The sequence below is a fragment of the Barbatula barbatula genome (assembly GCF_947034865.1).
Source record: "Barbatula barbatula genome assembly, chromosome: 25".
Classification (NCBI taxonomy): Eukaryota; Metazoa; Chordata; class Actinopteri; order Cypriniformes; family Nemacheilidae; genus Barbatula; species Barbatula barbatula.
Window position 1 is genome coordinate 7,913,781 of NC_136788.1, and position 20,265 is coordinate 7,934,045.

Sequence of the window (20,265 nt, forward strand, 5' to 3'; positions counted from 1 at the left end):
CTTGACAAAAATGTCTCTTTTGATCTTACAGATTTCATAAAATCAGAAGGTGTATATTTCATTATTGAATTACTTCTATCAAGTAATGTGTAAGAAACAACTAAAGAGTCCAGCATAGACATTAATTATTCCCAGGTTAAGACCTTAAGTAGCTGAATGATAAAATCCCAAGAGTACAATTTAGCAAATTCGAATTAAATGTTTACAACTCTGAGATGCTAAAATGTAACATTGTTAATTTAATTCAGATTTTTTAATGCTTTTGATCTTAACAGTTTTTGTTTTGTTGAGTTAACTAAACTGTATTTTACAGACAACTATGAGGAGGGCAGGAAGAAGGCCAAAGAGGCGGAGACCTGGTCAGACCTCCAGTCAGATGCCGAAGTATCTGGGCAAAGACTACCAAGGCGTAAAACGTAATTGTTTGCCAGATCACTATTGGTATTTTCTGATGTTTTGAGGCTATATTTAATGTCTAAGTTTTCGTTAAATATTGTAGAATTTGGCAATAGTGCACGTTCTTATTAATTTAGATAAATTCTGTTATTTTATTAAAATAGGAAGAGTGTACGGATTGGCCCCCCTGGAGGTCAGGCTCGTTGTTCCTTGGACTCAGAGGATGAGTATGCCCCACCGCCTAAACAAATTCATCCACCGGCCCCCATAATAAACTTTCCTACAGTCACCCCAGCCACCACTTTACCAGCAGAAGCACCAGCAACACCACATGACTCCTTCACAGAGATGCTGCAGAACTGGGAGCCAATGGATGAAATTCCACGTGAGTATATTCTTTTGTGGTTTGGTTTGAGATTTAACTTCTTTGGTAGGTATTTATTTTGTACAACTGGTCCTAAATCCATTAAACACAGTGTTCTCCTGTTGCAAGGGTGTCAGACATCCCGAGGAACGCCCCAGCAATCTTCAGAAACAGGTAAAGCCAATGGTTATTTCCATTAATTTTTTTTCCTAATCTATAAAAATTATATTCCTATGAAATAAATTTTATTGTTTTTAAGTGTGTATATAATTTTTTTATTATTTTATCTTCTTTGCCATAGCCATGCTGAGGGAGGTATTAACTAAATTGGAGATGGTCTTGGACCAACAAACAACTATCCTGAGATTGCTGCAGCTGCGGGAGGTTCAAGTGCAGCCTTTCGATATTGAGGAAAGTTCTCTGCCCCTCAAAGACCTTCCTCACCTGCATAGTCTGGAGGAAAGAATGCAGCAGAGCCCAGATTACAAACAAAAACTGGTAAAATACAATTTAATTTATTTAAAAAAAAGTATTTTTATAACTTAAATTGACACTCAAATCCTTGATGTGAACGAATGACTACTGTAATAACTATGACCAACCTTGTAAACTGTTAAAGGTGAACTGGTTGGGGCTAATTGGCGGGACAGATGTGCGTGACTGCACCTGGCGCATACTAAGAAGGTTGATAGCCAACTCACTGGCAAAAAACCTCAATTGGAGAGGAGTCAATGGAAAGACATCGCTTGCCACCCTCCAACTCAGAGACGTAGTGATTAGTAAGTATATAAGTTTAGAAATATTATTACTCTCTCAGATGTTTTACGTAGTAAATGCTTACGATGTCATAACAATATGACTTCTTTATCTGTAAGGTGCAGTTCGGAGAAACCCTCTCACGGCTAATGCTGCTGAAACTGACGTGGAGGGGACCATGAAGAGGTGGCTCCAGCTGGCAGCGGACCGGGAGGGTGGGCGCAAGAGACGTCTTTTGTTAAAGGAAAAAAATTAGTCTGTGCATCTGTGTTTGTGACTGTAATGACTAATGTTTTTTTAATGTAAAAAGAATGATTTTGGTGGGTGGGTCATTTTGTAATTTAGTTTTTCTGAAAATTTTTAAATAAATGTTTTTAACTTGTTATTTTCTTTTTGATTGTTCAATTGTTTAAATACCTTTATGACAGGTGTGTTTGTAGCTGAATAGGTTCATGTTTTGTAAGACAAAAATAGATTTTTCTTGTAAAATTAGTTTGTGTGTGTGTGTCTCTGTGTAGTGTATTTGTAAAGTGTGCTGTATTTGTTTATTGTTAACATATGTTCAGATTACAATGTATTTTGTTAATGTTTAGTACATGGTCATATGTTTTTGTTTAATGTGTTCATATTGTTATGTGTTAAATTTTAATAAAAGCCCTTACTCTTTTTACACAGTTAAATTGGTCTTTTCCTATAAATAGAAATACATTTACCTTATATTAAATAATGGGCCGCATCTGGCCCGGGGACCAAGCCGATGATGGCAGAACAAAGGGTCTGGGCCATGCCTGGGCCAGATCGAGTCACTTTACACTGTGCTAGCCCAGATCCGGGCCATAGCAGTATGTAAGAGTAGTTTTACAGTGTGTGGGCCGTGTCTGGCCCAGAGAAAATTGGTTGTGTCCATTTTCAGTGGTGGGGCCAGTTTTGGGCCGGGGACCCAGCCAGAACTGGGCCAGAACTGAAGCAAATATGCGGCCCAGTGGTGGGCCAGACAAATTTTGCTAGCTGGGGCGTGACTGACGGCTGTAAACTATTAGAAAATGCGAACGTGATGTGATATTATCATATGTGCTGTAAGTGAAATTATCATATGTGCATATTAAGTGCTGTAAATCACAGTTATAAAAGACTTTTATATCAATATAAAATTCAATTAACGCTCAGCGCAATTAACTGACACCGAAATCCCATCATGTATGATATATTACAAATGAAAGTACGGGCAATTTTAGTCTTTGTAGTTCAGTTTGTTTAGAAATAATATATATATAATAATATATATATATACACATTATAATACAGATTATACACATTTTTCGTTCCGAGAACCAAAAACTAACGTTCGGGGAACGTTCTGGAAATCAAATATTGTTAGCTGGGATAGTAGCGCGTGTAACATTTTATGACAACGAAGGAGCAATGGTGACATCTTCTGGACGAATACGGTAGCATAACATAAACCTGTGTTTTCATTATTTTCCTGTTGTATACGTCTAGTTGTGTTTCGTGGTGCACACAAACTTCCTGCATTTCACACTGTACTACCATTGAAAGTGACATGGCATCCTTTGACGTGACAATTAACGCAAACAAAGGTCAAATACAGACACAATAACAAGTAACACGCGTGTCGTGTTTGACATTCCTCCAAAGTAACTGTAGGTGTCGGGAAAACGCCCACACAACGTCACGGTTGGTTATTTTCAGTTGCTCTAACAGCCGTGTAAAAGACGACAGAACGACTCATGTAAGTGTGTTTTTCACTTGTGCAATAACTGTTCGATATGTATTCAAATGAGGATTTGTGCTTATTGGTTTATGAAGGAGACACGACATTTCGTTTTAGTTACGCACACCGTGTTTTTACGTTTTCATGCAGCCTGTATTTCAACGTCAATTTGCATGTTATTGTTCAAGTTACAGCACAACCCTAGACTGTACGGTCTGTTTTTATAGTTTGTGTCTCAAAGCCTAGTGTGCTTCCTACCTATGTTCCCTAGAGTACATATGTCCATAAATGCTTGGAAACATATAAACCCTGCTTATCGGATCCCACAGATAGCTTTTCGGGGGCCTGTAAAGCCTAAAGGTTGTCTAAATGCGCAGCTTACTATGTTTTAAGCATCCGTACTATTGTGCAAGGTATCATGACTCAGCAGTAGTAACGTAACTGTGACAGTAATCATGTTAGGGTGTATAACAGTGTTTCATTTACACATGTGAGGTGTTCTCTATCTACACATCTATCTAAAGGACAGTTTTGAAAGGACAAGGGCAAGTAGATGCTGCATGCAGTGTAATCTGTGTGTGTGTGTGTGTGTGTGTGGAATACCAGTCATTCTTGTATTCATTTGCATGTAAACTATGAATTTGCATGTAAACTATGATTTGGGGTTTAGATTAGGTCTTTTAGATGTATTATCCATAGTACTTCTGCGCTGGATTTTTGTGTTTTATGGCTGCAATACACTACAAGACTTTTAAACTAGACATCGTTCACTTGCAGACTTTTTTTGGAAGTTTCTGATAGAAACACACTATGAGATCGAATATGCAGACTGGCACAGACTTTCTGCCATAAATCCAGACTAAAATCTGTTATCCAAAAATCTTTAGTCAACCAAAGGCTAAAATAGTCCATAGTCTGGACTTGTTACAGAAAATCTGTGCCAATGTGGTGAGTTGCCGTGGCGTCACTTTACTTCAAATATAAATACTTTTGTGTGATTTTAAGTATTAATCAATTATTATTCAGCATTATCACAACCGTGAATAATTCTAATAATATCTATTCTCTATTTTCTAATAATCAGAAAATGTTAGTCTTAAAATAAGATAATGCTGAATAATAATTGATACATTTTTGTCAAAACCACACAAAAAGTAGTGAAGTAAGGTGAAGTCACGGCACCCGTCCCTTCAGTTGTCTATGTTGACCTCAGGTATATCTGAACAGCTGGTAAAGCAGGCTTGACCAGCTAATGACCATAGATCACACATTAGCTATCAGACGTTTGTGTTAAATGTAGGACTGTGCAATTAATCGAAAATGAATCAATTTTGACCTTCAACAATAAAAAAATAAAATAATCGAGACAAACGATTGCGGAACATGTTTACATATTTCTTCTTCTCTTGTTTTAGTACATAATCTCAGACCATGGCAGGCACTGTTCGTACCCAGCTGCTGCTGTCGAAGCAGTACGGCCGAGCTTTCTCTGTGCTCAACTCACAGATTCACACTAGCTGTGTCTTGGGCTCTAAAGACCACTATAAATTTCTCGTGCTTGGTGGTGGGAGCGGTGGCATAGCGATGGCCGCACGTATAAAAAGGAAGGTCGGTGCGGAAAACGTGGCCATTGTTGAGCCAAGTGAGGTATGCCCGTCAAAGTGCCATTTACCATTTACAGTTCCCGTTTTAAGGTCTCCTTTATTGTATATTATAAAAAGGTTTGGAATGACATGAGGGTTAGTATGTGATTTGTATTTAGATGAACTGTCCCTTTAAGAGACCACTACTGTTTTAGATTGGTGTTCTGGAAGCATCACATTCAGGTTAAACAAGTTCCTGTTAACTGCATGTGCACTGTATGACATTTACATACATACTGTTAACATGCACATGACAAGCAAATTAGAGGATGTTCAGTCTAATACTTAGTACCTCATGGATAAGTAATTAAACATTTCACCTTAAAGTGATAGTTCACCCACAAATAAAAATTCTGTCATCATTTACTCACCCTTTTGTCATTTCAAACCTGTATGACTTTCTTCCACAGAACACAAAAGGAGATATTTTGAAGAATTTTGTTAACTGGCCCTTATTCACTTGCATTGGTTTTGTGTCCATACAAAAGAAGTGACTGGGGGCCAGTGCTGTTCGCTTACCAACTTGAATATCTCAAAATATCTTCTTTTGTGTTCTGCTGAAGAAAGAAAGTAATAAAGGTTTGAGAGGTGAGTAAATAATGACAGAATTGTATTTTTGGGTGAATGATCAATTTATAACATTACGTTTAATGCACTTTTTACTATGTTGTAGATGCACTACTACCAGCCTATATGGACGTTAGTTGGTGCAGGGGCTAAAAGTGTCGCTTCCTCCGGACGATCAACAGCTAGCGTGATACCCTCAGGTGTAAAGTGGGTAAAGTCCAAAGTGGCCGAATTTGATCCTGAGAACAACAGCGTCTACATAGACTCTGGAAAAAAGGTATGCGACAGTAATGAGACCGACAATTATGGCATTAAAGTGTGGCAGAATGCCAGTTGATGTTTTTTTCTGCATTGGATTACCGTCGAAAGAAATGAAAAGTGAAATGCGTCACTTAAAGTGAAAAGGTTTTTTGTTTGGAATGATCTGTGTTCATTTTATTAAACCCCAGAAGGTGTGTCATTATAAAGTAATAGAAGTATTCCAGTAGATATAACTTCAGTTATGAAGCTACATGAGGGTGTTGCGTAAACACTGCACGGGTTCTTACTTTGTTTGGCAAGATTATTGAAAAAAATCTCCACGACATTAAAGTTTCTTTTTTCATTTTTCCACAGATTTCCTATGACTATCTGATTGTAGCTCTTGGTCTTGAGCTTCACTATGAGAAGGTATGAACGACAGCATTTGTTTTATTAACATTAGGTTTATATATAGCAGATGTTCTTAAATATTTTTACGTTAAAGCCCCCCACTGTATTTAACAATTTTCAAAGCCCCCCTCACAAAAAGTCAAACGTTACACTCAATAAAATATTTATGACCTTTACATTAACTGGAAAAATGGTTTACTCATTATAATAATGACCTAATAATAATTTGAGATCTCTTATCAAAATTACTTGGATAATTTTGTTTAATTTGGAAGTAAGCGGGGCCCCCCGTTGAGAACTACTGTTATAAATAATTATTGGTTAGTGATCATACCTATGTTGGGATGAGAATATGTTGTTCAACAGGAAACATTCTTGGATTTATGGCAAAGGTTTGGGCGTGGCGTCAGATTGTTGCAACATCAGTCTAGAGGAAGTTTTAATATCGCTAGCAGTAATAACTGTACATGTGTCTTCCAGACTTGATATCAAAGTTCAAGTTTAATAACTACCTCGCAAGAGACAGTGTATGCAAAGAAATATAACACCGTATTCTCACGCTCAAATCACAGATGTGAAGTTGCTGTCCTTCTAAAAACCTTGTATCTCCCTATTTGGTGATTTACATTTTTTGCCATATATCCATAGTCACCCTTTATGTTTGTCACTGGGTTTTGCAACCAATGAAAAGTGCCATAAAATGTGCTTCAAATGCTTATCTTTTACAACACAGTATTTAATCATTTAAAAAGTACATTGTACGATTTGAAAAGTTTTGATGAGTGAAAATGATAAACATCTACACATTACAGATTAAAGGTCTTCCGGAAGGTTTTAAACATCCCCAAATCGGTTCGAACTACTCACTGCAAACGGTGGAAAAGACCTGGAACGCACTGAAGAACTTTAAGGAGGGCAACGCGTTGTTCACTTTCCCGAACACCCCTGTGAAATGTGCAGGAGCTCCTCAAAAAATCATGTATCTCTCCGATGCCTTCCTGAGAAAGGTGTGATGTTTAGGAAGACATTATGAAATGATAAACATTTCCAAAAACTATAAAAAGATAAACTAAGATTCATGGTAGACTAATTTATACTTTTATGTATAGAAATTTCAGCCATTCTCTTGTTTTTCATTGACATCACCAATGATCGTGTTTTGATTCATTTTCAGACAGGAAAAAGGTCCAAAGCCAACATTGTTTACAACACCTCCTTGCCAGTTCTGTTCGGTGTCAAAAAATATGCAGATGCTTTGTGGGAGATTGTGAAGAAACGGGACCTTAACGTAAATCTCAGACAAAACTTAATCGAGGTTAGGGCGGAGGAACAAGAAGCCGTTTTTGAGAATCTTGACAAGCCAGGAGAAACAAAGGTTATGAAGGTAGCCGCTGTTAAAAAAAAAACTGTGTTAAATGTACAGTACATTTGGTATCTCACATACGGTTTGGGTCGTAGTATGAGATGCTCCATGTAACACCTCCGATGGGGCCACCTGCAGTGCTGAAAGGCTCCTCGCTGGACGATACGGCCGGCTGGTTGGACATAAATAAGGAAACCCTTCAGCATAAAAATTACACCAATGTATTCGGTATCGGAGATTGCACCAATCTACCTACATCCAAAACGGCGGCAGCAGTAGGTATAAAAACCTTTAACAAATCTTGTTAAAATCAATTTCAGCATTTAGTATCTTCTAATGAGGTGATGTCCTGTGCACTAATGCTGAGAACTGATTTGTCTGGTGAGAGATGGGTTGTTTTAGCTAAATATGATGAGCAGTTAGATCATTTTTGGTTATGTTTTCCTACAGCTGCACAGTCTGCAGTGCTTGACCGAACTGTCAGCAGAATTCTGAAGAAACAGACACCAGATTCAAAGGTCACATACATGCTTATATGTACAATATTATTAGATTATTTCCCCTCCTAATCCATTTCCAGTATTTTTGAAGTCTGGACCACTGGGGGGTGCCGTGTTAAAGCAGTATTCACCCCTGAATCTGAATATGATTTTCTTCTTGAAGAGTAATAATTTTTCTTCCAAGCGGTAGAATGGGAGGTTATGGGTGTTGACTTTTTTAAGCAGATGTAAGTTCTGGTGACGAACGTTGCATTTTACATTTTCTTCCAATAGATAGCGTCTGGCGGGAGCTTTCGTCACCATCATTTGTCGGAAAAACAAGCCTCAGGTTCACGCGCATTCCAGAGATGACGGAAGCTAGACATCAACTTAAAATGCACTGTCCATAAGGATCTTTCTGTTAAATAAACGCATGGATTCGCTTCAGAAGACCTTTGTTAAGACCACAGCCGAGTCGACCAGTTCTTTGATCGATGGATGCACTTTTTGGAGCTTCAAGAAGTCAACACCCATTGACTCCCATTCTACCACTTGGAAGTAAAATGATATGTGGTATTATAACTACGAATGTATTATTGTTCAAGAAGAAAAACATATTCAGTTAGGATGCCTTGAGGGTAAGTAAAACATGGGGAAATTAAGATTCAGGGGTGAAGCACCAGTTTAGCCCAATCAATCTAAATTGAATAGTATGCTATTATGAAAATAGACCGGTTTACTAAAAACAAAAATAACCCAAACTAAATTGATTTGTTACTAATATTTAAAATGTAAACAAAGACTTCTTTTCGTTTCCATAAAAATTGCTTAATACTTTATTTCTCAGTATGATGGCTACACCTCATGCCCACTGGTCACAAGTTACAACACCGTCATCTTGGCAGAATTTGATTATAACGGGCAGCCGCTAGAAACCTTTCCTGTGGACCAAAGTAAAGAAAGCAGGATCATGTACCACATGAAAGCCGATGTCATGCCTCACCTGTATTGGCATGGTCTTCTCAAGTGAGTATGAAGTTCTGATCATTTGTATAGTTGTGCTTATGCCCAAAATGATGTGACTTTGGTCCTCTTCATTCTTAAGGGGATTTTGGGGAGGACCAGGACCATACCGGACCATGATGCATCTGGGGATGAAATAGAGCAAACCATGGAAACATATATCACATTTAAAGAAACAAAATGCTCTAGATTGTGATAGTTGTGTTAAGCTTGAGCTTGTTTATTTCTAGTATTCGATGCATTCATGTCTAATATTATTAAGAGAAGCATGCAGTGACATTTAATTCAATCGTTTGGTTTTGATGTATAATAGTTTTAAGGCTATGGCAAAAAAGGCCATGTAAAAAATAATGACAGTTAAAATGAATGATCAAGTGTTTCATATTAATCATATGCTATTTTTATAGATGAAAAATAAATCATAGATTTAATTGCATATGTGTTTATTTCTCTTTAAACACAATACAAAAAAGCCATCTTACAAATCCACTGCAGGCGAGGGTCCCAGGGTGGGCTGGATCAGCATCTCAGGCTGTATGCAGGAAACACCCTGGATAGATGGCCTGTCCATCATATGATGCCAAACGTTTAAAAGATTTCATCAAAAACTTAAAAAGATTAAAAATAACATCCCGCTGGGAGGTTTTAGAAAATCTAGTTAATAAACAAGTTTGCCAGAATATCAGAAGGTAAGAGAGTTTTGATCAATCATAATAGTGTGTTTATTTTGGAAACACTTATGATAAACTTATGAATTTTATCAACACGTGTTATTTAGCTATTATAACATGCTTGTTTTGAAATGAAATCCTTATGCATAAGTCACTAGTATGGCTGACCAAACCAAAAAGACAGATGTGCGTTTAAATGTGTATTTAATTTACATTTATATAGAATCTAGAGCCGTGCCTCCTTAATTTTGAAATTCCTAATTTGTGAGAATTACCTCAATATATTTGTTGTTATTTTTCAGTTTTGAAAATGTAACAAGAACGTATTCTCTCGCGCTACTTTGACGTCACGCGCGCATCGGTTCGGGCAGCGCCGCGAGAACTCGAAAGCCTCCCTCCAAAATGTTCGCGCATGCGCGCCGCGCTACAGCGTTATCCGGGTCTTTCGCGAGAATCCCTCTGAGAGGAGGCGGGAAATGGCGTCCCGAGCAGCTGTAGAAGATCTGTCCGCCGTTCTGTGACTCGCACTCAGCGGAGAACTCAACGACTGACACCCGCGCGGGCCGCTTCAGCCTCTGTGGCCAGATCCGCAACCATCTCTGGATCGTGCCGTCGCGACGCGTGTCATGTAAGTGTTCGACCCGAATCTGTTTTGACCACAATCGCGCAAAAATAAATATTTAACCCTACGCCACGGTCGCAGCGCTTTGAAATCTCGCGTCTTCACGACTCGCCCCCTCTGCGTGCGTGAACGTGTTGGTCGTGCAGATTAATACAACGCGGTTCAACTGCGGCGTGACGTGTTTTTACAAAACCCTCTTTACAATTATAACAATTATTTCGACACGTTTGTATTTTTCTGTGCACCTTTGCGTATGTTGAAGCTCGTGCTGCGAGACAACCACCAAGTCATCTGTTAGCTTTAGCCGCTAGCCTTACAAACGCCGTGAGACCCTAATAAATACATCCAAACGAAACGCGTTTAAATGCGTGAGCGCGGTTCGGTGGCTCGGCGTCCGCGGGCCGATTCTTAAGACCGTTTTCTGCCGTTTAATCGTTTAGTTGTCAAAACGGCTAATTGATTCGCTTGCTAACTTGAGCGCGACCATTTTTGGCTAATATTGTAGCTCGGAGGCAGGAGCTCTGCGAAATTACACCAAATGCGCAAACGTGGATGTTTCAGTCGAGTCGTAAATATAATACACTTTCAGGCAGGCTCGGGATATTTATGGGAAGACATTGACGGGATAAATTGAAGCTCCATTTGTTTGGGTTCAACAGAGAAGCGGGTTGTGAAGGAGACATGTTTCACCCCCGCCCACTTCTTACACTGGAACGCTATCCGAAGTCTTTCACATGTCATTGCTGTTATACACACCTACAGATGTGATCAGTCACAAACCGTTAGGAACAAAACATTACATTTTCGCTTGAGTAATAATAGTGATGTATGTACAACTCCGAATTAGATTAGACGGGTGTTCGCGCCATTTACTGTTGGTTATCTTGCCCCCAGCAGTTCAGCTGTTAAATATCATTTTTGGGAAGCCAGGTTGGGAATAACCTGCAGATGAGCAATTGTGTTTATTTAATCTTGAACATATGAGGTTATTAATAAGCTGCTATATTTGTTGACGTTAACTACATTATTAAACATAAGCCAATAATAAACGTTACTTGTTCAGTTTTAATTCATCTTATACCTTTTAATATGAAGAGTTTGGTTGCAAGATGAGATAACTCTGTTTTTAACATTTTTCAGAAATCATGTTTTTTTTGTGTATTCCAATTAATGTCAATAATAAAGTTTGTTGTGATTCAAGCTGTTGAACCGTTAACTGACACAATAAAAATTTAGGTATCTCATTTAGGAACCAAACTCTTCATATATATTTATTAAATCTGGGTTCTTAACATTAATGCTGCCTTCACGTGCTCTCAGAAATTCGATAATAAAGGGTATGGACGGTCGTCGACCCCGTCAGGGGCAAAACATTCAGCGAAATGACTGCTAACAATATCAGGAAACGCAATTCCGGGCAACATTTCAGTGTCCAGGAACACCTGATTCCTTTGTTAGTCATAGGAAGAGTCCAGCGGCTTGAAATTTCAGCAAATAAATGCGTGTTTAAGTCCCGGTTTCTTTGTTTCTTAGCCATTTGCTGTGCGTTTTACCACTCAGGGCAACATGTCCTAGCGCTCGAGGAGGCTGTGTCTTGGCGTCTTCATGTGGGGAAGTGACGTCAATGTACACCCTCTATTCCCACTTTAACACGGAAATAATTCATGGAATGGTGCTTAATTTTAGCAGACAGTTGTTATGTTTTAATGCTGCTAAATAATTCGTTGCACTAATGTTTTAATGTTATTAAATACGTCAAATGTTACTAAATCAAAACGAGAGCACGGGAAGGCAACATAAATCACAGTGATCAAACATGGATAATGACCGGTTCAATTGACTTTATTATGCTTTAACTACACACGTATCAATAAATATAATACAAATATGCAAGAAAACGAAGCAAATAACTGTGTTGTACAACGTTTTTAAAATTCCAAACTTTTTAACTTTCAGATGTTACAAATTATGGTAAAATGATTTGCTTACAAACACTGGTAATTTCTTTTTACAGGAGATTACTGTAAAGTTACAGGTTGTGCTGCAAGATTTTTGAAATAATATATTAATATAACAATAATTATAGCAAATACAATTCACAAAATTAATTTATAATATCTGTAAGTTTTTGTTCTATATTCAAATCTACTTCAGAGCAAGGTCAGGTATCCTCAGCTTTAACCTCTCATAGGCTTCAGTGGTTCACTTCTTTTTGTGACACTGGAAAAGAGAGTGTGTTTGCTAGGGTGTTTTGGAGACCTTTCTTGTCAAACGGCAGCAGGGGAGAGATCCCATTGTTTTCCTTTAGTTGCCATGACTGATCTCACACATGGAATTTCCCACTTTAACAGCCGTGCTGACATCTGAATGTCCTACGTTGGGCGTTATTAATTTGGCAATATTGAAAATGTACTTTTCGTACTAATGCTTTTTGAAATCTTCCTGACAGTCTAAATGTATTAGAGCAATACTCATTGTGGTTCTTGACCGATGTTGTCTTTGCTCAGTCTTACATGTGACTTTTGGGACAATGAGGCTGAGAGTGCGTAAAGCATCTCAGCAGCGGAGCACCACCCCGTCCGCCCGGACCACCAAGACCAAGAGGAAGCACTCCGAGGTGGAACACAGTCTGGCCCCAGAAGACGCCAAGATGCAGAAACAAGACACGGGCATTTTCTCCACCATCAAACGGTTCATCAGAGGCAATGCTGTCAAGGTAAGGAGTGTGCTTTGATTGTCACTTGAGCTGGGGATGGATCTGCCTGGTTTGATCTCAGTTGTGTCTCTAAATCCCAGGTGGAGCAGTGCACTCCTGCTAAAAGGAGCCGCGTAGACTGCGATTCGGACAGTAATCTGATCTCTTCCACTCCGACCGGTGGAAATCTGCCCAGCAGAGCCAATCCCAGAACACGCAGGAAAGGCCCTGTCAATGGAGGTAAGCTTTAGCTCTCTTTTTATGATGCAGTCATGGTTTCATGCACTAAACCAGTCACGTGTTTTTCTACTGAAGTTTTAAGACCTTGATATGTAAATGGTTTTTCATTGTGCATTAAAACTATGTCTTTCATATTATTTTGCTCAGATACCATGACAGGTCAGAGTAAGCCAGTGAAGCCCAACGGTAAGCTGGAGGTGCAGGCAGAGCCTCCAAACAGTCCTACCCGCACTACCCTACTGGGAACCATCTTCTCTCCTGTCTTTAGCTTCTTCTCACCAGCCAACAAAAACGGTAAGGGCTTGTGATGTCACTTGTCAGCCAATGACTGTATGTGTCCTTTCATAAAGCACCTTTTTGATATGTAGTCTTTTTGAACCCCTGCCTGACTCCCGATCATCCTCTAGCTACGGCAGGCTCTGACTCCCCAGGCCAGGCGGTGGAGGCTGAAGAAATCGTAAAGCAACTTGACATGGAGCAGCTTGAGGAAACCCCTACCAGCACTACCACTGAAGGAAGAGAGCTTAACTTTGACCCTGCACTAAACCTTCGAACGCTGCCTCATGCAGACACAACAGTGGAGGAAGGAGAGATCGTCACAGAGTCCGATATGCCACCTCTCACTGGTGAGTGTCTGGGATATGCGTATGTTTTTGGGCTGTTGTTTATTACAATTATAAACTTGAGTTCATTTTATAAAATCATTTAATACTTTTCTCAGTGAATGAAAGATCTTTGACCACCTTTGACTCCTCTTTAGCTGTAGGATCAAACAGCAATTACCCTGACGTCCCACCATCGCCTCCTGCTGAAGGAACTTACGAAGAAGAGTGGGAAGTTTTTGACCCGTAAGTGAATGCAACCAAATTGTCAACTTAAACTCAAAAAATATATATACGATGGGTGGCTGACTGCTGATTTTTGACTAAACCTCACAGGTATTTCTTCATCAAACACGTGCCACCGTTGACCGAGGAGCAGCTAACCCGTAAACCAGCGCTTCCTCTGAAAACCAGGAGCACACCTGAGTTCTCCCTCGTCTTGGATTTAGTACGTCTGCTTTAAATTCTCTACCTGTTAATGGTTGATGCAAGCTCCTGTTTATAGATGCGTTATCCAATTAGAATTGAGTTTCCACTGTTTTCCTCTTACAGGATGAGACTTTGGTCCACTGCAGCCTAAATGAGTTGGAGGATGCAGCCCTGACCTTCCCTGTACTTTTCCAGGATGTAATTTACCAGGTATGGGAGAAAATGCCTGCATGTGGTATTAACATGTGATCAGTATTACACAAGTATCTAACTTGTTTATAGTGTGTGTGTGTGTGTGTGTAACGTTGATTCATTTGTAATTCTCAAAGGTTTATGTCCGGTTACGGCCGTTCTTTAGAGAGTTCTTGGAACGGATGTCTCAGATTTATGAGGTAATTCTTTTTTCCTTCAATTTATTTTTAATTGTGTTTTTACAATATTTGTTTATTGCGGTGTCATGTGTTTTGTACAATATTATTTCCCCCATACTTGATAATACACATGTTGTGTTGACCACATTTGACTACATTTAATCCACAATTTTAGCCTGTCACCATTTATATATCCACTTTAAAAACATCCTGTCAATCTGTATCCACAGATCATTCTCTTTACTGCTTCCAAGAAGGTGTATGCCGACAAGTTGCTGAACATCCTGGATCCCAAAAAACAGCTGGTTAGGTCAGTTCCTGTCACATGAATTATCATTGGTGCGGTATTTAAACAAATGTAGCATCTATGTCATTAGATTGCTAAACATTTTGAATAAATGGAGGCTGTCTTGCTCCATGGGATGCCAACTTGTCACCTTTCAGCTAAATTTGTCGTTTTGAATCCAAAATGGGTCATTGTTGGGATTTATGTAGATCCGATAACTTTGTGAAAATATGTGGAAGGGGTCTGTGAGTCTTTTGACTGTGAATTAAATGAGGAGAATCATGTCCAGATGTTGTGTTAACGATGTCAAATCACTAGCCATTTTGCTGCGCAGATTGAGCACACATGCTCAACTCATGAATCAATATTAGATGTAACGCTAGTCGAATTGCGCAGCACCTGCGCATTTCTGACTGACTTCAACACAACCTTCACTAAGAAACAAGTAAAGATTGTTTGTTTGCCTTGAAAGGAACGGCGCAGACCCAAGAAACATATGAACTCTTCATGTGGTTGTCTATGCTAGACACTTTAAGCAGACTAATCTGATTATGTGCACTGAATAATATGAAATACAAATTGTAAAAAATGATTTTAATAGTTATAAAGGTATGTCTATAGCTATATATAAAATGACTATATATAGGTGCATCTCAATTAATTAGAATATCGTGAAAAAGATCAATATTTTTTGTCACTCATTTCAGAAAGTAAGTATTATATAGATTCATTATACTTAGAGTGAAATATTTCCAGCCTTTATTTTTTGAAATTTAGATGATTATGGCTTACAGATGATGAAAACCCCAAATTCAGTGTCTCAGAAAATTTCAATATTACATAAGAGCAATAAAAAAAGGATAGTTTAAATCGAAATCTCAGTCTTCTGCAAAGTATGTTCATTTATATGCACTCAATACTCTGTTCAGCCTCCTTTTGTATGAATTACTGCATCAATGCGGCGTGGCATGGAAGCAATCAGTCTGCGGCACTGTTCAGGTGTAATGGAAGCCCAGGTTGCTTTGATAGCGGTCTTCAGGACATCTGCATTGTTCGCTGCAGGTGTCTCTCATTTTCCTCTTAACAATACCTCATAGATTGTTCGCTGCAGGTGTCTCTCATTTTCCTCTTAACAATACCTCATAGATTGTTTTCCCTCCAAATCTTGTCAGCAGAAGGAAGCATGAAGTGCTCTAAAATTTCCTATTAGATGGTTGCGTTGACTGTGGACTTCAGAAAACACAGTGGACCAAAGTCCTCTTTTCAGTTGAAAGTAAATTTTGCATTTAATTCGGAAATAAAGATCCCAGAGTCTGGAGGAAGAAAGGAGAGGCACATAATCCATGTTGCTTGAAGTCCAGTGTGAAGTTTCCACAGTCAGTGATGATTTGGGCTGCCATGTCATCTGCTGGTGTTGGTCCACTATGATTTCTGAAGTCCAGAGTCAACGCAGATACCATGAAATTTAAGAACACTTCATGCTTCCTTCTACTGACAAGCTTTACGGAGATGCTGATTTCATTTTCCAGCAGGACTGCCCACAGTGCCAAAGGTACCAAAAGCTGGTTCAACGCCCGTGGTGTTACTGTGCTTGTTTGGCCAGCAAACCCACCTGACGTGAACCCCACAGAGAATCTATGAGGTATTGTTAAGAGGAAGATGAGACACCAGACCCGACAATGCAGATGACCTGGAGGCCGCTATCAAAACATTAAACCATTATACCAGAGCAGTGCCACAGACCGAATGCTTCCATGCCATGCCGCATTGATGCAGTAATTCCTGCAAAAGGAGGCCCAACAGAGTATTGAGTGCATACATAATTTTTAAAGCCTGACATTTCTATTTAAAATATCCTTTTTTATCTTATGTAATATTCTAGTTTTCTGAGACACTGAATTTGGAGTTTTCATTTTTTGTTAGCCATTATCATCTAAATTTCTTGAGTATTTCACTCTGTGTAATGAATCTATATAATACATTGGTTTCACTTTCTGAAACGAGTTAACAAAAAATCGATCTTTTTCACAATATTTTTTAATTGAGCATTGGAGGTCACGCATCATTTTCACCTTTTTTCTCCCCGGTGAGTTTGCATCTCTGGATTTGGAACAAATGTGTCATTAAATGTCCCAAGTTTAAATATATTCATCCTTTGTAAGCCCTGCATATTTCTCTTTTATCCCAGGCATAGATTGTTCCGCGAACACTGCGTATGCGTCCAAGGCAACTACATCAAAGACCTGAACATCCTCGGCAGAGATCTGTCAAAGACGGTGATCATTGACAACTCACCTCAGGCTTTTGCCTATCAGGTTTGTGAATCTTAAGTTTTTGTCAGTTCCTATAGCTCCACTAGTAGATGATGGTGCTGGAGTCATTCTTGATTAATGCACCTATAAATGATATGGCTTGAATACACTAAACTACACATTTATATATATATATAAATATGTAGTTTTTGATGTAGTGAAGTAATGATCATTGTAATAACCTTCATAGATGTGTTGAGGGTTTAGCATGTTAAGCTCGGAGTGTTCTGCTCTCTCTTATTGCAGCTTTCCAATGGAATCCCCATTGAGAGTTGGTTTGTGGACAGGAATGACAATGAGCTACTAAAGCTGGTGCCGTTTTTGGAGAAGCTGGTAGAACTGGTATGTGTGTCTTGTGTCCGTTTTGTGCTGCTTTTTTGGTTGATGAGTGATGTTTCTATCTCGGTTTAATGTGTATAAGCAACAACAAGTAAACAATTAGTAGGAGGAATATGTTTCTTTAAAGTATTAACACTTTCATAACATTTGTACAACAATATACTTTTTTTTATTGTATTTTTTCCAGTGTTCTATTTCAGATTATTATATTATTGCATTGTTTGTGTTGCCTATACTGGGATTAAATTACATTAAATATTTCTTTTTTAGTTCAGGCATTATGTATTCTAATACAAACATACAAAACATAATATTCCTGTATTTGTATATCTGTATGGCTTAATAATCGTCTGTAGTGTTCTGCACTTCTATCTTTTTTTGTTTGTGTTTTTATACAAAAATTATGCAGTTCGCTTATAATTAAATTAGTCTTAACTTTTATTTCCATGTCCAAGCTATAATGTTCATGCTCATTAATCTGCTATTACAGGATTGCTGGTTTTGTAGATCTAGTCCTTCTTCTTTCAATCAGTTAATTTGTGTTTTTATTTCAGAATGAGGACGTTCGTCCATACATAAGAGAGATGTTTCGCCTGCATGATCTTCTACCCCCGGACTGAACAACTGCAACCTGAAACGAACATTTCTTGCCAACCTGACTGTTCAAGCAGTTTTGGATTTACACCTTGGGGACAGGAAAATTTGCCACAAACTCTTTGCCATAAGGATTTCAACTACAGACTCGCCTACACTGGCGTTCTTTTACTTAGGTGGGAGGGGGCGGGGCTCTGAAAAGATGTTTTAAAACAAATGACTTGATGTATGCATACGTTTTCTACACACAGTCATTTATGGAGCTAAAGGCAAGAAGATTTTTTTTGATTGGTCATCCATCCTGGAGTAGAGTTAAGGCCTGAATTGGACTTTTATTATAAAGCGCTGTGCAGAAATGGACATGCGTCACTCCTTTTGTTGCTCAAAGTGGACCCTCTGCCCTCCCAGGCCAATGGCTTGCTTCAACAGGCATGACCGGTTGAATTAAAATATATAAAAACACGAATATATACATTCAATTATGTGTGTATATGTATATATAACATTTGTACATATATATTTTTTCCTGTCAAGTTTGTAAAACATGACTTGCTCTTTGTTTTTAATTCATTATGCATTCCTTTTTAGTTAAAGGCCTTTTTTCATAGACAAGCTGGCTTTTTATTAATTTTTTACTGTAGGTTTTATGTATATTTAATCGGTTTCGCTTGTAATCCGGCAAAATATAATGGCTTATCCAGTCACATCACACTTGGAGCATACGGAAAACAATAATGCTGAATTGTACATTTCAAATCTTGATTCTTTGTAGTTGTGGCTTTCGGTTACTGACGTTTATACTATTAGCCATGTCAGTCCTGGTTTGGGGAGTTGAACTTTGTTTTTAGTTTGTTTTTTATATACAAGTATAGCGAAAATGTAAAATACTGTATGTGCTTTAATAATGCTTTTCTGTGAAAATAATGCTTTGTCTCTTTCTGAAGTGTCCGGTAATTGTAGCACCAGCACAAACTAGCTTAAATCACTGCATATTTGCAATATTCTGTGTTTTCCACACGTTGTCTTTCCAGCAATCCTGCTTTGAGAACTGTTTTAGGGGTTTATCGTGTACTGCTCTACCTACCTCCTGAAGGGTAGACCTTCCATTTCATTCAGTGTTACCCCAATGTTTTTTATTTCTATGGACATCAATACATGATTTTAATGTACCAGACGAATTGGAATGAGTGTTTTTTTCCTAGTTGGTTTTGATGGAATCACGTGGCCTTGACTGTTATGGCGCATTTTGTATGTTTTCTTCTGTGGTTGAATGTAGTCTTGTCAGAATAGGGCCAGTTCATACACCCCATTTGTTTTATCTGTTTGAGTCACTTTGTCATATAATCACTCCAAAGCTCATGAAATGAAACGATATTTAATTAAATCCGCTTTAAAAATCAATTACAATACTTAGATTTAATTATAAACACGCATTGTTTGACCAAGACAGATTTTAGTTGGGGTGTATAAGTGAGTCTGTGGCAGCTCTTCCGTCTGTAAAAACAAGGATCTATACACAAATGGTCACTATATTAGTAAAGTGGATTTTAAAAGGTGTGTAGCGATTTAGTAAATGTCTCTTTTTGAATGATGATGAGGCCTTTGTTTACAATAGTGCTGAATACAATGAATGTATTGCAGCGTAGCTTTTATAGCACACATTGGGCAAATCTTTTCAGATTATGTATCATTTAATGGTTTCCTCAAATGTTGATTTTTTTAGTGAAATGTAATTCTTTATTGGGGCATGGACTTCAATATTGTACATTTGAATATAGACAAAAAAGGTTAGTCATTGAAAACGGCATGTTCAAAGTATAAAGATTAAAACGATTTGTTGTTGTTTTCTTTGCACATTATAAAGTTCAAATCAAAACGTCTATGTCAATTACAAACTTGATTTATTTACAGAAATGACTAGATAAGTTATTTGTTATACAAGGGAATATTAGCCTATACATAATGATTCTAATGTCTGGTGTGATGGTTACAAATATTTTTTATAAATCAAGAAATTGGATTTATGATTTGGGCACTTTATTCATCAGACAAGGACGGATTAAAAAGGGTTTCAGTGGAATCAACATTGTGGCCCAAACTTAACTTCCGGTTGACCTCTGAAAAGTTATC

General features: G+C 38.2%; 2 protein-coding genes across 5 annotated transcripts; both read left to right on the plus strand.

The window, feature by feature from the left end:
• The first annotated feature begins 2,921 nt into the window (after positions 1-2,921).
• Positions 2,922-9,410, plus strand: sqor (sulfide quinone oxidoreductase). Of its 3 annotated transcripts, XR_013786259.1 has the most exons (12): positions 3,093-3,266; positions 4,664-4,895; positions 5,565-5,735; positions 6,074-6,127; positions 6,922-7,116; positions 7,284-7,493; positions 7,568-7,751; positions 7,923-7,990; positions 8,246-8,420; positions 8,465-8,589; positions 8,799-8,977; positions 9,057-9,410. XR_013786259.1 is itself a non-coding variant. In XM_079449718.1 (10 exons), exons 2-10 carry the CDS (start codon positions 4,680-4,682, stop codon positions 9,112-9,114), a joined length of 1,335 nt encoding a protein of 444 aa, XP_079305844.1. In that variant the 5' UTR covers positions 2,922-3,266; positions 4,664-4,679; the 3' UTR covers positions 9,115-9,410. The 3 variants fall into 3 exon arrangements, 1 of the variants encoding a protein (XP_079305844.1); XR_013786258.1 differs by having other exon boundaries at positions 8,246-8,589; XM_079449718.1 differs by lacking the exons at positions 8,246-8,420; positions 8,465-8,589 and having other exon boundaries at positions 2,922-3,266.
• Positions 9,411-10,056: 646 nt separating this feature from the next.
• On the plus strand, positions 10,057-19,309 carry ctdspl2a (CTD (carboxy-terminal domain, RNA polymerase II, polypeptide A) small phosphatase like 2a). Of its 2 annotated transcripts, none has more exons than XM_079450273.1 (13): positions 10,057-10,273; positions 12,775-12,983; positions 13,064-13,202; positions 13,350-13,496; positions 13,610-13,828; positions 13,963-14,050; positions 14,141-14,252; positions 14,357-14,443; positions 14,563-14,625; positions 14,835-14,914; positions 17,079-17,205; positions 17,449-17,544; positions 18,096-19,309. In XM_079450273.1, exons 2-13 carry the CDS (start codon positions 12,798-12,800, stop codon positions 18,159-18,161), a joined length of 1,410 nt encoding a protein of 469 aa, XP_079306399.1. In that variant the 5' UTR covers positions 10,057-10,273; positions 12,775-12,797; the 3' UTR covers positions 18,162-19,309. The 2 variants fall into 2 exon arrangements, with proteins under 2 accessions (XP_079306399.1, XP_079306398.1); XM_079450272.1 differs by having other exon boundaries at positions 10,072-10,273; positions 13,571-13,828.
• The last annotated feature ends 956 nt before the right edge of the window (positions 19,310-20,265 follow it).

Coding starts and splice junctions, on each gene's coding strand:
- ctdspl2a (XM_079450272.1), top strand. CDS start 12,798: ATGAGGCTGAGAGTGCGTAAAGCATCTCAGCAGCGGAGCACCACCCCG. Junction 13,203..13,349: donor GAAAGGCCCTGTCAATGGAG/GTAAGCTTTAGC, acceptor TATTTTGCTCAG/ATACCATGACAGGTCAGAGT. Junction 14,626..14,834: donor GGATGTCTCAGATTTATGAG/GTAATTCTTTTT, acceptor CTGTATCCACAG/ATCATTCTCTTTACTGCTTC.
- sqor (XM_079449718.1), top strand. CDS start 4,680: ATGGCAGGCACTGTTCGTACCCAGCTGCTGCTGTCGAAGCAGTACGGC. Junction 7,752..7,922: donor CAAAACGGCGGCAGCAGTAG/GTATAAAAACCT, acceptor GTTTTCCTACAG/CTGCACAGTCTGCAGTGCTT. Junction 8,978..9,056: donor TATTGGCATGGTCTTCTCAA/GTGAGTATGAAG, acceptor TTCATTCTTAAG/GGGATTTTGGGGAGGACCAG.